At 43.2% G+C, this 13,699-nt stretch overlaps 1 protein-coding gene across 1 annotated transcript in view; it reads right to left on the bottom strand.

Annotated features, from left to right (window-relative positions):
- Positions 1–1,988, bottom strand: part of LOC118423959 (pre-mRNA-splicing factor 38B-like) — a 6,458-nt gene extending 4,470 nt beyond the window's left edge. The window contains exons 1-2 of the mRNA XM_035832336.1: positions 1,952–1,988; positions 784–1,277 (exon numbers count right to left, since the gene is read on the bottom strand). Coding sequence (XP_035688229.1) covers positions 784–1,277; positions 1,952–1,988 — 531 coding nt within the window. The remainder of the gene's footprint in view (positions 1–783; positions 1,278–1,951) is intronic.
- Between the last annotated feature and the right edge of the window lie 11,711 nt (positions 1,989–13,699).

Below are 13,699 nucleotides of genomic sequence, written 5' to 3'. Positions count from 1 at the left end.
GTCTGAACTCCATGTCTGTGTGACTCCATGTCCGTCTGACTACCTGTCTGTCAGGCTATCTTTCTGTCCTGTAAACCTGTCTGTCTAGCTCGCTGTCTGTTAGGCATCCTGTCTGTCTGACTCCCTGTCTGTTTGGCACCATGTCTGTCTGGCTTAATGTATGTCTGGCTCCCTGTCTGTCTTGCTCCCTGTCTGTCTTACTCCCTGTCTGTCTGATTCATTGTCTGTCTGGCTCCTAGTCTGTCAGGCGCCGTTCGGCTCCTTGTCTGCCTGTCTAGCTCCCTGTCTGTCTGTCTCCCTGTCTGTTGACTCCCTGTCTGCCTGAATCTCTGTCTGCCTGACTCCCTGTCTGTTTGGTATCCTGTCTGTCTGACTCCCTGTCTGTCTGTCTCCCTATCTGTTTGACTCCATGTCCGTCTGACTACCTGTCTGTCTGGCTCCCTATCTGTCTAACACCCTGTCTGTTTGGCTCCCTGTCTGTTTGGCATCATGTTTGTCTGGCTTCCTGTCTGTCTGGCACCCTGTCTGTCTAGCTCCCTGTCTGTTTGGCATCCTGTCTGTCTGGCTAACTGTGTGTCTGGTGCCGTTCGGCTCCTTGTCTGTCTGCCTGGCACCATGCCTGTCTGGCTTCATGTCTGTTGACTCCCTGTCTGCCTGACTCCCTGTCTGTCTGACTCCCTGTCTGTGTAACTCCTTGTCTGTCTGACTCTCTGTCTGTCTCCCTGTCTGTTTGGCATCCTGTTGGTCTGACTCCCTGTCTGTCTGACTCCTTGTCTGTCTCACTCCCTGTCTGTATGGCTCCCCGTCTGTCTGGCACCCTGTCTGTCTGGCTCCCTGTCTGCTTGGAAACCTGTCTGTCTGGCTCCCTGTCTGTCTGGTGCCGTTCGGCTCCTTGTCTGTCTGCCTGGCATCATGTCTGTCTGGCTTCATGTCTGTCTCCCTACCTGTTTGTCTAACTCCCTGTCTGTCTGTTTCCCTGTCTGACTGATTCCCTGTCTGCCTGGCACCCTGTCTGGCTGATTCCCTGTCTTTCTGACACCCTGCCTGTCTGGCTCCCTGTCTGTCTGGCTCCCTGTCTGTTGACTCACTGCCTGTCTCGGTCCCTGTCTGTATGGCCCACCGTCTGTCACCCTGTCTATGGCTCCCTGTCTGTCTGCCTCCCCGTCTCTCTGACAACCTGTCTAGCTCCCTGTCTAGCCCACTTTTCGACTCCTTGTTTGACTCCCTGTCCGCTTGGAACCCTGTGTGTCTGGCTTCCTGTCTGTCTGGCTCCTCGTCTATATGGAACACTGTCTGTCTGGCTCCCTGTCTGTCTGGCACCATGTCTGTCTGGCTTCAAGTCTGTCTGGCTCCCTGTCTGACTTGTCTCTATCCTGTCTAGCTCCCAGTCTAGCTCCCTGTCTGTCTGTTTCCCTGTCTGACTTGTTCATTGTCTGTCTGGCGCCGTTCGGTTCCTTGTCTGCCTGTCTGGCTCTCTGTCTGTCTGACTCCCTGTCTGTCTGACTCCCTATCTGTCTAACTCCTTGCCTTTATGGCTCCAAGTCTGTTTGGCACCCTGTCTATGGCTCCCTGTCTGTCTCTCTATCCTGTCTAGCTCCCTGTCTAGCTCCCTGTCTGTCTGATACCCTGTCTATCTAACTCACTGTCTCTTTGACTCCCTGTCTGTCTAACTCCCTGTCTGTCTGACTCCTTGTCTGTCTGGCTCCCTGCCTGCCTGGCACCCTGGCTATGGCTCCCTGTCTGTCTCTCTATCCTTTCTAGCTCCCAGTCTGCCTCCTTGTCTGTCTGTCTTCCTGTCTGTCTGGCACCTTTTCTGTCTGGGTCTCTGTTTGGCTGTCTTCCCTTCTGTCTGGCATCCTGTCTGTCTGACTCACTGTCCGCCTAGCTTCCTGTTTGTCTGGCTCCCTGTCTGTCTGGCTTATTGTTCTGTCTGGCTCCCTGTCTGTCTGACCTCCTGTCTGTTTGGCTTCCTGTCTGTCTGACGACATATCTGTCTGGCTCCCAGTCTGTCCAACGACCCGTATGTCTGATTCCCTGTCTATCTGACTCCCTGTCTGTCTGATTCCCTGTCTGTCTGGAACCCTGTCTGGAACAATGTCTGTCTGGTGCCGTTTGGCTCACTGTCTGTCTCGGTCCCTGTCTGTATGGCCCACCGTCTGTCTGGCACCCTGTCTATGGCTCCCTGTCTCTCTGCCTCCCTGTCTCTCTGACAACCTGTCTAGCTCCCTGTCTAGCCCACTTTTTGACTCCTTGTTTCTCTGACTCCCTGTCCGCTTGGAACCCTGTCTGTCTGTCTTCTTGTCTGTTTGGCTCCCTGTCTGTTTGGAATCCTGTCTGTCTGACTCCCTGTCTGTCTGGCACCATGTCTGTCTGGCTTCCTTTCTGTCAGGCTCCCTGTCTGTCTGGCTCCCTGTCTGTTTGGCTCCCTGTCTGTGTGACTCCCTGTCCGTCTGACTACCTGTCTGTCTGGCTCCCTGTCTGTCTGGCATCCTGTCTGTCTGACTCCCTGTCTGTCTGGCACCATGTCTGTCTGGCTCCCTGTCTGTCTGGCTTCATGTCTGTCAGGCTCCCTGTCTGTCTTTCTCCCTGTCTGTGTAACTCCTTGTCTGTCTGAGATTCCCTGTCTGTCAGGTTCCCTGTCTATCTGGCGCCGTTCGGTTCCTTGTCTGCCTGTCTGTCTCCCTGTCTGTCCATCTCCCTGTCTGTTGACTCCCTGTCTACCTGACTCTCTGTCTGTTTGACTCCCTGTCTGTTTGACTCCCTGTCTGTCTAACTCCATGTCTGTCTGACTCCCTGTCTGTATGGCCCCCCGTCTGTCTGGCACCCTGTCTATGGCTCCCTGTCTGTATCTCGATCCAGTCTAGCTCCCTGTCTAGCTCTCTCTCTGTCTGACTAATTCCCTGACTGCCTGACACCCTGTCTGCCTGATTCCCTGTCTGTCTGATTCCCTGTCTGTCAGCCCTTCTATCTGTCTGGCACCCTGTCTTCCTGTCTGTCTTGCAACCTTTCTGTCTAACTCCCTGTCTGTCTGTCTCCCTGTCTGTCTAACTTCCTGTCTGTCTGACTCCCTGTTTTTACGGCTCCCTGTCTGCCTGGCATCCTGTCTATGGCTCCCTGTCTGTCTCTCTATCCTGTCTAGCTCCCTGTCTGCCTCCTTGTCTGTCTGAATTTCTGTCTGTCTGGCACCTTGTTCGTCTGGGTCCCTGTTTAGCTGTCTTCCCGTCTCTCCCTCATCCTGTCTGTTCGACTCCCTGTCCGCCTGTCTATGGCTCCCTGTCTGTCTGTCTATCCTGTCTAGCTACCTGTGTGACTCCCTGTCCGCCTGGCACCCTGTCTGTCTGGCTTCCTGTCTGTCTGGCTTCCTGTCTGTCTGGCTTCCTGTCCGTCTGGCTCCCTGTCTGTCTTGCATCCTGTCTGTCTGACTCCCTGTCTGTCTGGGACTCTGTCTGTCTGTCTTTCCGTCTGTCTGACTCCCTGTCTGTCTGACACCCTGTCTGTCTGGCTCCCTGTCTGTCTGGCTCCCTGTTTGTCTGACTGTTCCGTGTAGATCCGCCTGGTTTTACCGGTCATGTTGCACATCGAATTGAGTCCGTTTTGCCATGCCCAAGGATTGTACTTATTGTGACCCTAAATGTTGATCGTGTAGAAATTCCGAATATCTTTTTGAACTTTGTTCCTGTAGAAATTTGACATGGCGGTACAACTTCCATGTATAAATGTTCTCTGTCTCTGCGGTACAAGGTGCTTGATTCTAGGAGTTATCCGGGTTCTGTAACAGTGGCGCTGTTTAATAGTCTAAGTGGGGAAGTACGCTGCGATGGCAGACGTCAGTGTGCTGTACAAGACATCTGCCTTTTCTTTAGTTGTGGTTGTAGCGTGCACCTCCCAAGTATGGGTAGTAATCCATCTCCAAAAGTTACTTAGATTAGGTTCACGATTGGGACGGACAAGTGCATGCATTTTGCTTTAGTTTATCATCGGTTTGCCACGAAACACAACAGTGGTCACTAAGACCAATCGGTGGGAGGATTTCGGGGCGGGGGGGGGGGGTTCTAGCACGTCTTTATGTTTGTCACAATGAGATCAAGGGTGGCCTTGCCTCTTGTGCAACTCTGGAAAACTTGTGAGAGTTCACCGTCAATGAGAGTCCTGCGGATGTTCAGATGATTTAAGTCCGCCAGAAAGGCGAGACCGATGTTCGTAAAATGTTGTAGGCAGTTGATCTGCACTGGACAAGAACTGACGAGTCAGGCGGTGTGGTCTCACGTAGACCCAAAGACATTTGAGCTATTCTGGGACAGTAATTTCAGTCAGGTGATTTCATCAATTCTGAGTAAATGTAATTGATCATACTGAATTCTCTCAAATTTGTATGAATATCTACCATTGCAATTAAGCACCCTTCATTTTACAGTCATTGTGACATATGGCCGATTCCATGTGTCATTGGCACCTCCTAGCGATTCATATTGTTTTTGCAGCAATTAGGTAATTTTTTGCAATCATCTCTTCGCCTGCTAGGGGGCAATTTTCATCCATACATCTAACTGCGATGGTCACTTATAGGGGAACCTAGTACTGTAATCCGATTTGTCTTCTCGGTACCAAACTTTCACGGTCTGAGAAAATTTAGCTTGTTCTCGGAACTAAATGTTCACTGTTGCAGCAAGTGCGCCTAGCAAAAGTCTGCGATTTATTTGTAATCAGTAATGATAAGTTCACGTTACAGTCGTAACTGTGAAAACAGTACATTGAAAAAATCAGAAAATACAGTATAGAGAATACTTTTAGTTATTTCTTTTCTTTCTTTCCTTTTTTACTTTTCATACTTCAATTTATCTATTTCTTTCAATAGTATTCATTTCAAAGCTGCTTTTATAACTGCAATATGAATATATCCCAGGTAATTACTGACCTCACGCACACAGCGCATTTGTAATTAGTACAGAAAGGCACATATGGCGGAACGTTGTCAAATGGAAATGGGTGTTCCTTCAAATAGATTTTTTTCATATTTGCACATTTTACACAATGTATGCATTTTCATGTTTACCTTTTACTAAGTTAAAGGTAAACATCGTAACAGTTCTGTACAAACAACAGTTTTTTTTCTGACATTTAAAAGTACCCTTAAACCCATCTAATAAACAACCCAAGCCCTCTCGTATACGAATAATATATCAAGCTCCTATTTCAACATAAATCATATCTTATTATCCTTACCTACTATTTACTGCTACCGCTTTAGGTATAAAAAATGTATTGCCTTACTTGCATTATTCATCGACAGTTTTAAAATATTTTGATATAAGGGAGGGAGTCTTAGTTTATGCTACGTATGGTTTCGCCTACTCCTGCACCTACTTTTATGTATTTTTTCATATAAGTTTAACGTGTTTTCTTGTGCAACTAAGCAAACAAAAGAAAACAAGTGCAGTTCCGGATAAAATCGTAGGTGCCCTCTTTGATCCATTAAAAAAATACAACAGGTACAATCGCCGCTAGGAGTCCTCTGTGACACGTGAATGACAACAGTTGTGAAACGTATTAAGTCAAAGAGTAAAAGAAAGCAGTAATTGATATTAAAGTAAAGCTGACAAAAAAATACAGTCATGTTAAATGATATTTTATGTATGCTGTTAGTATTATCAGTGAATTGGAATTCTTACATGATATCCATGTATTAATAGAACCGAATTATTGTTATAGTTCCATGTAGTAAATGTCTATTTAATCGATAAATGTCTTTTAACCTTCCGAGTCTAAAACAATATTTACTGAAAGATTCCAGTAAACAAAAGTGACATGTCTGTTTACTGAAAGTAGATAAATGGACAAACCCTAGCCATGTACTCTGGCAGTTAACCGCCATATGGGAAATCCACGCTTGATGTTTCCATTGATTAAGGAAGCAGTCGTAAAAAGAAACATCGTCTTTTCTGACATTTGAAAGTTCCTTAAAACCTAGCTACATTTCAGTAAACATAAATATATGTCCTTGTATTCTTTATAGACTGTTGGTTTAAAAAATAGTTAAGTTTAAGGATTATGGCTTAGTTTAAGGTACGTATGGTTTTCCCTCCTCCTACACCTACTTTTATGTACTGTTACTTATTATGATTTACGTGTTTACTTGTGAAAATAAATAAACAAAACAAAACAAAATAAAACAAGTGCAGTACCGAGTAAAACCGCAGGTGCCCTCTTTGATCCATGAAAAAAATAAAGTATGCAACATGTACAATCGCCGCTAGGAGTCCTCTCTGACACGTGAATGACAACAGTTGTGAAACACATTGAGTCAAAGAGTAAAAGAAAGCAGTAATTAATGATTAAAGTAAAGCTGGCAAAAAATACCATCATGTTTTCTGATATTTTATGTAGGCTGTTAGTATCATCAGTAAGTTGGAATTCTTACATAATATCCATGTATTAATAGAACCTAATTATCGTTATTTTTTATCGTTATAGTTCCATGTCTGTCTCTCTATCCTGTCTAGCTCCCTGTCTGCCTCCTTGTCTGTCTGACTTTCTGTCTGTCTGGCACCTTGTCCGTCTGGGTCCCTGTTTGGCTTTAATGATTAAAGTAAAGCTGGCAAAAAATACCATCATGTTTTCTGATATTTTATGTAGGCTGTTAGTATCATCAGTAAGTTGGAATTCTTACATAATATCCATGTATTAATAGAACCGAATTATCGTTATAGTTATAACGATAGTTATAACTATAACTCCATGTAGTAAATTTATAGTTCCATGTAGTAAATGTCTATTTAATCGATGTTGGTTTTTTTAACCTTCCGAGTCTAAAACAATGTTTACTGAAATATTCCGGTAAACAAAGGTGACACGTCTATTTACTGAAAGTCGATAAATAGACAAACCCTAGCCATATACCCTTGCAGTTAACCGCCATATGGGAAATCCACGCTTGATGTTTCTATTCATATAAGGAATCAGTCGTAAAAACAACATCGTATTTTCTGACATTTGAAAGTTCCTTAAAATCTAGCTACATTTCAGTACACAGAAATATCTTTTCTTACTTGTATTCTTTATTGATTGTTAGTTTAGAAAAAAATATTCAAGTATAAGGGGTATGGCTTAGTTTAAGGTACGTATGGTTTTCCCTCCTACTATATTCTTTTATGTACTGTAACTTATTATGTTTTACGTGTTTTCTTGTAAAATAAATAAACAAAACAAAATAAAACAAGTGCAGTACCGGGTAAAACCGTAGGTGCCCTCTTTGATCCATCAAAAAAACTTAGTATGCAACAGGTACAGTCGCCGCTAGGAGTCCTCTTTGACACGTGAATGAGAACAACTGGGAAATATATCGAGAATAAGAAAAACCGCAATTATTTGTCAACGTAAAGCTGGCAAAATATATCATTATGTTACTAAATATTTTAGGTACGTTGTTTGTATCATCAGTGAATAAAATGTTTTATAAGTTATTCATATGCATTAATAAAACCGAGTCTTGTTATAGTTCCATGTAGTAAATGTTTATTGACTCGATATTGTTCTTTTTAACATTTCAATTCTACAAAAATATCAGGTTTTTATGTTAAACAGTGTTTATTAAACAAGCAGCTAGACATTTAGAAACCTGTTGCTGGTACCGGTTCAGCACACCCTACATCTGTTCTTGTCACAGTGTATCGGGATGGCGCGGGGGCACTGGCGGTTGGGGCCGTTATTGGGTGGACGGACAACAGACGAAGACGTGAAAACTGTGGCTGCAATTTTCAAACCCTGACTTGTACCCCAGCCAATACAAAACCATAGAATGAGTTTGATTAGATCCACTCTGACAAAAACTAAACACAAATAATGCAAGGCAAGGATGCTGTTGGATCGGGTTGGGTTTGTAGACAGAACCGTTCCAGTAAGAAACCAAGTGGTAAATATCAGTTACAGACAATATATGACTTAACAACATATTCTTGTTAACATTCATACAGGTATATTCTTGTTAACATTCATACAGGACGGGGGCCCTTTTTCGGTGGGGTGTTTTCAAATCCTAACTTGGGCCCCGATACATTACAGTAACATTCATACAGGACGGGGGCCCTTTTCGGTGGGGTGTTTTCAAATCCTGACTTGGGCCCCAATACATTACAGTGAAATTCATACAGGACGGGGGCCCTTTTTCGGTGGGGTGTTTTTAATTCTAACTTGGGCCCCGATACATTACAGTAACATTCATACAGGGCGGGGGCCCTTTTTCGGTGGGGTGTTTACGGTGGGGTGTTTGGCCCCAATACATTACAGTAACATTCATACAGGACGGGGGCCCTTTTTCGGTGGGGGTGTCTTCAAATCCTAACTTGGGCCCCGATACATTACAGTAACATTTATACAGGACGGGGGCCCTTTTTCGGTGGGGTGTTTTCAAATCCTGACATGGGCCCCAATACATTACAGTAACATTCATACAGGAAGGGGGCCCTTTTTCGGTGGGGTGTTTTCAAATCCTAACTTGGGCCCCAATACATTACAGTAACATTCATACAGGACGGGGGCCCTTTTTCGGTGGGGTGTTTTCAAATCCTAACTTGGGCCCCAATGCATTACAGTAACATTCATACAGGACGGGGGCCCTTTTTCGGTGGGGTGTTTTCAAATCCTAACTTGGGCCCCAATACATTACAGTAACATTCATACAGGACGGGGGCCCTTTTTCGGTGGGGTGTTTTCAAATCCTGACATGGGCCCCGATACATTACAGTATAAATAGTTACATTGTGTGAAGTTGTTACTTGGCTTGGGTTGGTTTTGAGACACACACACCTTCATACGATGGCTTTAAACTAGTTTCTGATATTAGTTATTTGTCGTAAATGTTGCCAAGCTACATTTGCACATTTATAGAATTTGGTGTTTATAAAAAAAAAAAGGTAAATCCATTGTGTTTCTCCACACGCGCGCGCGTGCACACACATACTTTCATACAACGGTTATAACTAGTGTCTGATATTAATTACAAATGATATACTCTTGGTAACAGTCGTCCAGGATTGGGGCCTTTCTTCGTGGGGGTGCTTTCAAACCCTGACTTGGGCCCCAGTACATTACAGTCGAATGACTTTCAATAGAACTGCTCGGACAGAAATTAAGCATAATTTATGCCGGAATGTTGTTACATGGCTCTGGATGAGTTGCACTACACGAAATGATCTTGAATCCTGATGGATGCGTACAGGTATTTCTCCGTTATCTTGTCGATTACAGGCGAATCCGGAGTCGTAACAAATCAAAACGTCGTAAATGGTTATTCGGACAGTAAAATTGACGAATATCTGAAACTACGGATTTGCGACAAATACGGAACCGTATTTTTCTGTATTTTTGTGAATCCATAACATATCCGAACATCGGATTCCGTTATCTGTAACAGGTCCGAACATCGGAATCCGACAATATCATAAAACAAGGATTTTAAACATATACCGAGCCATATTTTGTCTGTATTTTTGTATTTGGTCGATCCGAGAGGGAATCCGTGATAAATCTGAACATCGGTAACCGTTTTTCGGAACCTCAAATCCAACAAAATCTGAAAACAAGGATTTTTGACAGATTTTTGAGCTGTATAACGTTTGTAGCTGCCACAGACGTTGTCAGATTCAATATACAAACTTTCAAAATCTATTACATATTCTGACAAAGAATATCCCATTTGCCTCATACAAGACACAAACTTTGATTCAATGGTCTGTTATTCACACATAATTTTTCACACAGAATTCACCGGTACCCCATGCAAAATTGTTCAGTGCTCTGAAGTTGTAAAGTTATTTCAGGAATATCTGTATGCCAAATCATTTTATGATTAAACACTTCCAAGTTCACAACAAATCCAATACAATTATGATACAGAAGTCATGTACAGTACTCTAGCTAAGTTATGAATTTCCCTTTGGACAGGCTGAGGGACATCCACATATAGGGGCTCAAAGTATTTGTATATGCTGGTGAATCAAAGTTGTGTAGAACAGTGTATTGTTTTTAACAGTCTGTGTTTCTACTTGTTAAATGCATCACTATTATCACCACCACAAGTAACATCTAATGATTCATAGTGCAATTGGGCTAAATACAATTCCTACACATTTACTAAGGAACTTAAAGTCTTTAAGTTTGTAGTCAAATCTTAGTCTAACAGTTAAAATAATATTTTTTACACATTTTTAAACACAGACATTGTTCGGCAAAGTCTGAACATTCATGGCACACATCATTTTAAGCTAATGTAACATTTGCTATGGAACTACATGTGTATAATCGCCTCCGTGCTACAATGTACATCTGAGTTTAAGTTTTTCTGAATCATTGTTTCTAGCAATACCTCGAACTTGTGCTGCATTTTTGAAGGAGACATCTGCTGTGTTGAATATAAATACAGGAAAACTATGACACAGATAAGAAGACAAAACACAGCACTTGGTTATATTTGTCAAAAACAATATGGGCTTCCATAGATTGAATACATATGACTTCTATTTCGAACTTGAGCATGATATTATTGATCAAACAGATGTGACGTTAACTAAATAAACGCTACTCCTTCTCGCCCACTATATCCACAAACTTTAAGACCTATGTGGTATACTGAATACTCTTATCTGTGAAATTTTTCTGGTCCATTCGCATACAAGATCATTAATCATACAACACTCAGCTATTTTTTTTTCGTATCTTCAACCCTACATGAATGCCTGTTGAACATTGACCAGTATAAACAAATTGCAACTTATAATGTTTATCACAGCGGAGGTGGGAAGGTGAGTTAGAAGCTTTAAACTAATTCATGTAATGATATATCAGTAACAAAATACCAACCTAGTGAACTTCGTAGTATAATTTGAACTTACCAAACAACAGTACTGCTTGATGTCGAATCTAATTCCCTGCCAGTTGTACTATGAGGGAGGGGGGTGACGAAAATTACATCGGCGAAGAAGCAACGGCTATTGTGCGCGTTCGAGTTTACACCACATTACCATCGATTCTTAAGCCACTCCAAATAACTTTTGTAGTCTCCGGTGATGTCATGTAAAGCACAGAGAGAGTGAGATGAAACGCCGTTTCCCGAACTAACGGTTCCTGTAGCCCACTCAGCACGCTGTGTCTGTTGGGTAATTGACGAATGCCGGTTTCATATTCTTGTGCAGTGTACTGTTGTAAATTATATTCAATGTGAAACTTCCAATAAAAATCACGGATTTCCCCAGATACGCCGTATCTCTTTGTATTCGAGGAAACTCGTATCCGAGACGTATAACGCACTGGAATCGGTCGGATTGTCGTATTTAGTAAGGATAATGGATTTGTCCGGATTCGCTCGGAAACGTTCCGGATTCGCCATGTTAGCCGTTTTCGGATTCGTCGTATTCATCAGCATTCCAGGTCACTTCGTGTTGGTAGAACCACCGATGCGGTACAAACACTAGAATCATTGCCCGTTTTGCACCCTCCTCCCCCCGTGCCACCAACCCTATACGCTTTTGGGTTTGGTATACATGATTCATGTTCAAAGATGAGTATGCGTTTCTTCACGCTTGGAAGTTAGGATGATTCGTATATGGAACATGTGGAGGAACAGCGGACAGTCACTATTCTCTTCGACAACGAAAAATCTTTTAGCTAAGCCAAAGTCAATAATTCTGCCAGGGTAAGTTGGCAATATTTAGCATTGTGTAGTGTTTTCTTTAGAAAGGAATTATTGATAAACGGAGATATAATATATGCATCTACTTCATGGACATAATAAATTATATTTGTAACATATTGCTGATGTAAGCATTTGATGTTGTGTTCATATAACAATTATTTTCAGACCTTTATTTCCCAACCTTTCGGATTTATAGTACATGATTTATGACATATTCTGTTCCTGCCTTTCTTATCACTTGAAACTGTAGTAGATACGGACGTTACCAATAGTTAGACTTATTAGACTTAGACAATTTTAGACTTTTTTGTCGCAAATCCTTATTTCGGATATTCGTCGTTTTCACTGTCTGAATAAACATTTCCGATGTTCGGATTTGTCACGAAAACGTTGCCGGATTCGCCTGCATTTGCCTATACTCGCGAAGAATACGGAGGCATACCTGTACGTATCCGTCAGGATTCTATATCATTTCGTGTAGTGCGACTCATTCAGAGCCAAGTAACAACATTCCTGCATAAATTTTGCCTAATTTCTGCCAGAGCAGGTCTATTGAAAATTATTCGACTGTAATGTATTGGGGCCCAAGTCAGGGTTTGAAAGCACCCCAACGAAGAAAGGCCCCAATCCTGGACGACTATTACCAAGAGTATATCATTTGTAATTAATATCAAACACTAGTTTTAGCCGTCGTATGAGTGTGTGTGTGTGTGCGCGCGTGAAAAGAAATGCATGGGATTTAAATTTATTTTTTTTGTGAACAGCAACATCTATAAATGTGCAAATGTATCTTGGCAACATTTATGACAAATATCCGATAGAAAGTATTGTGGCACGTGGAGGAGGCATACATCCTTACAAGCAAAAATGCGTTTTTCTGTGTGTATTTAAAAACTAGGTTTTTTAATATAAAAATATTACCTGCTTTTCTAAATTTTTCTGAAAACTTTAACACAACATTGTTTCATTAAGTATAAACCCAGTTCAATTGATTCATATCAGCCCAGTTTAAAACTTTTATACAATAGCATATGTTTTCTCTAAATATTCTAGGTATTTCTGTAAATGGTAAAAGCCTTCTGTCGCCTCAGATGTTGACTTGCTGATTCCCCGATCAGTTTGGGGAACTGTAAACGCGCAGGCTCCCGTCGACTTCTCTCGGCGAGCCTGCTCGTGTTCACCGATGACTGGTCCTGCCGCAGGCTCCCGTCGACTTCTCTCGGCGAGCCTGCTCGTGTTCACCGATGACTGTCCTGCCGCCGACTCGCGTCGCCTTCTCTCTGCGAACCAGCTCGTGTTCACCGATGGCTGGATTTGCCGCAGGCTCCCGTCCACTTCTCTCGGCGAACCTGCTCGTGTTCACCGATGACTGGTCCTGCCGCAGGCTCCCGTCAACTTCTCTCGGCGAGCCTGCTCGTGTTCACCGATGACTGTCCTGCCGCCGATTCGCGTCGCCTTCTCTCTGCGAACCAGCTCGTGTTCACCGATGGCTGGATTTGCCGCAGGCTCCCGTCCACTTCTCTCGGCGAACCTGCTCGTGTTCACCGATGACTGGTCATGCCGCAGGCTCGCGTCGCCTTCTCTCGGCGAACCCGCTCGTTTGCACCGATGACTGTACCTGCCGGATGGCGAGGTTTGACCCCTTCATAGTGGTTGGTTTTGTGTCTGACAAATATCACTCATTAGCTGTCAGACTAAACTCTTACAAAAACAAACTTAGTCCAGTGTGCAGTCATTGATCAGGGCGTAGTGAAAATGTTGTCGGTGCTACTTTCTAGACGAATTCTCAAAACGTTGCGTCGAAAGGCGAAGTAGTGAAGATAGTGGACGCGAGATTGAGAGGTCGCGGAAGCGGTTCCTAGCTTTCCTGGCTAAACTTTGACTTTCCTAACAATCCAGGTCGCAGTGTAAGGGAAGGGTGGAGCTGCCGATACCGTGCACATGGTCAATTATATCAACCAATGAAGTTAAGTATACGGTCTCAAATATAAACTACCTTTGTCTTATACCTAT

The sequence above is a fragment of the Branchiostoma floridae genome, chromosome 1 (assembly GCF_000003815.2).
Source record: "Branchiostoma floridae strain S238N-H82 chromosome 1, Bfl_VNyyK, whole genome shotgun sequence".
Lineage (NCBI taxonomy): Eukaryota > Metazoa > Chordata > Leptocardii > Amphioxiformes > Branchiostomatidae > Branchiostoma > Branchiostoma floridae.
The sequence above is the reverse complement of the archived record's forward strand: the minus strand, read 5'-3'. Positions and strand labels throughout refer to the sequence as shown.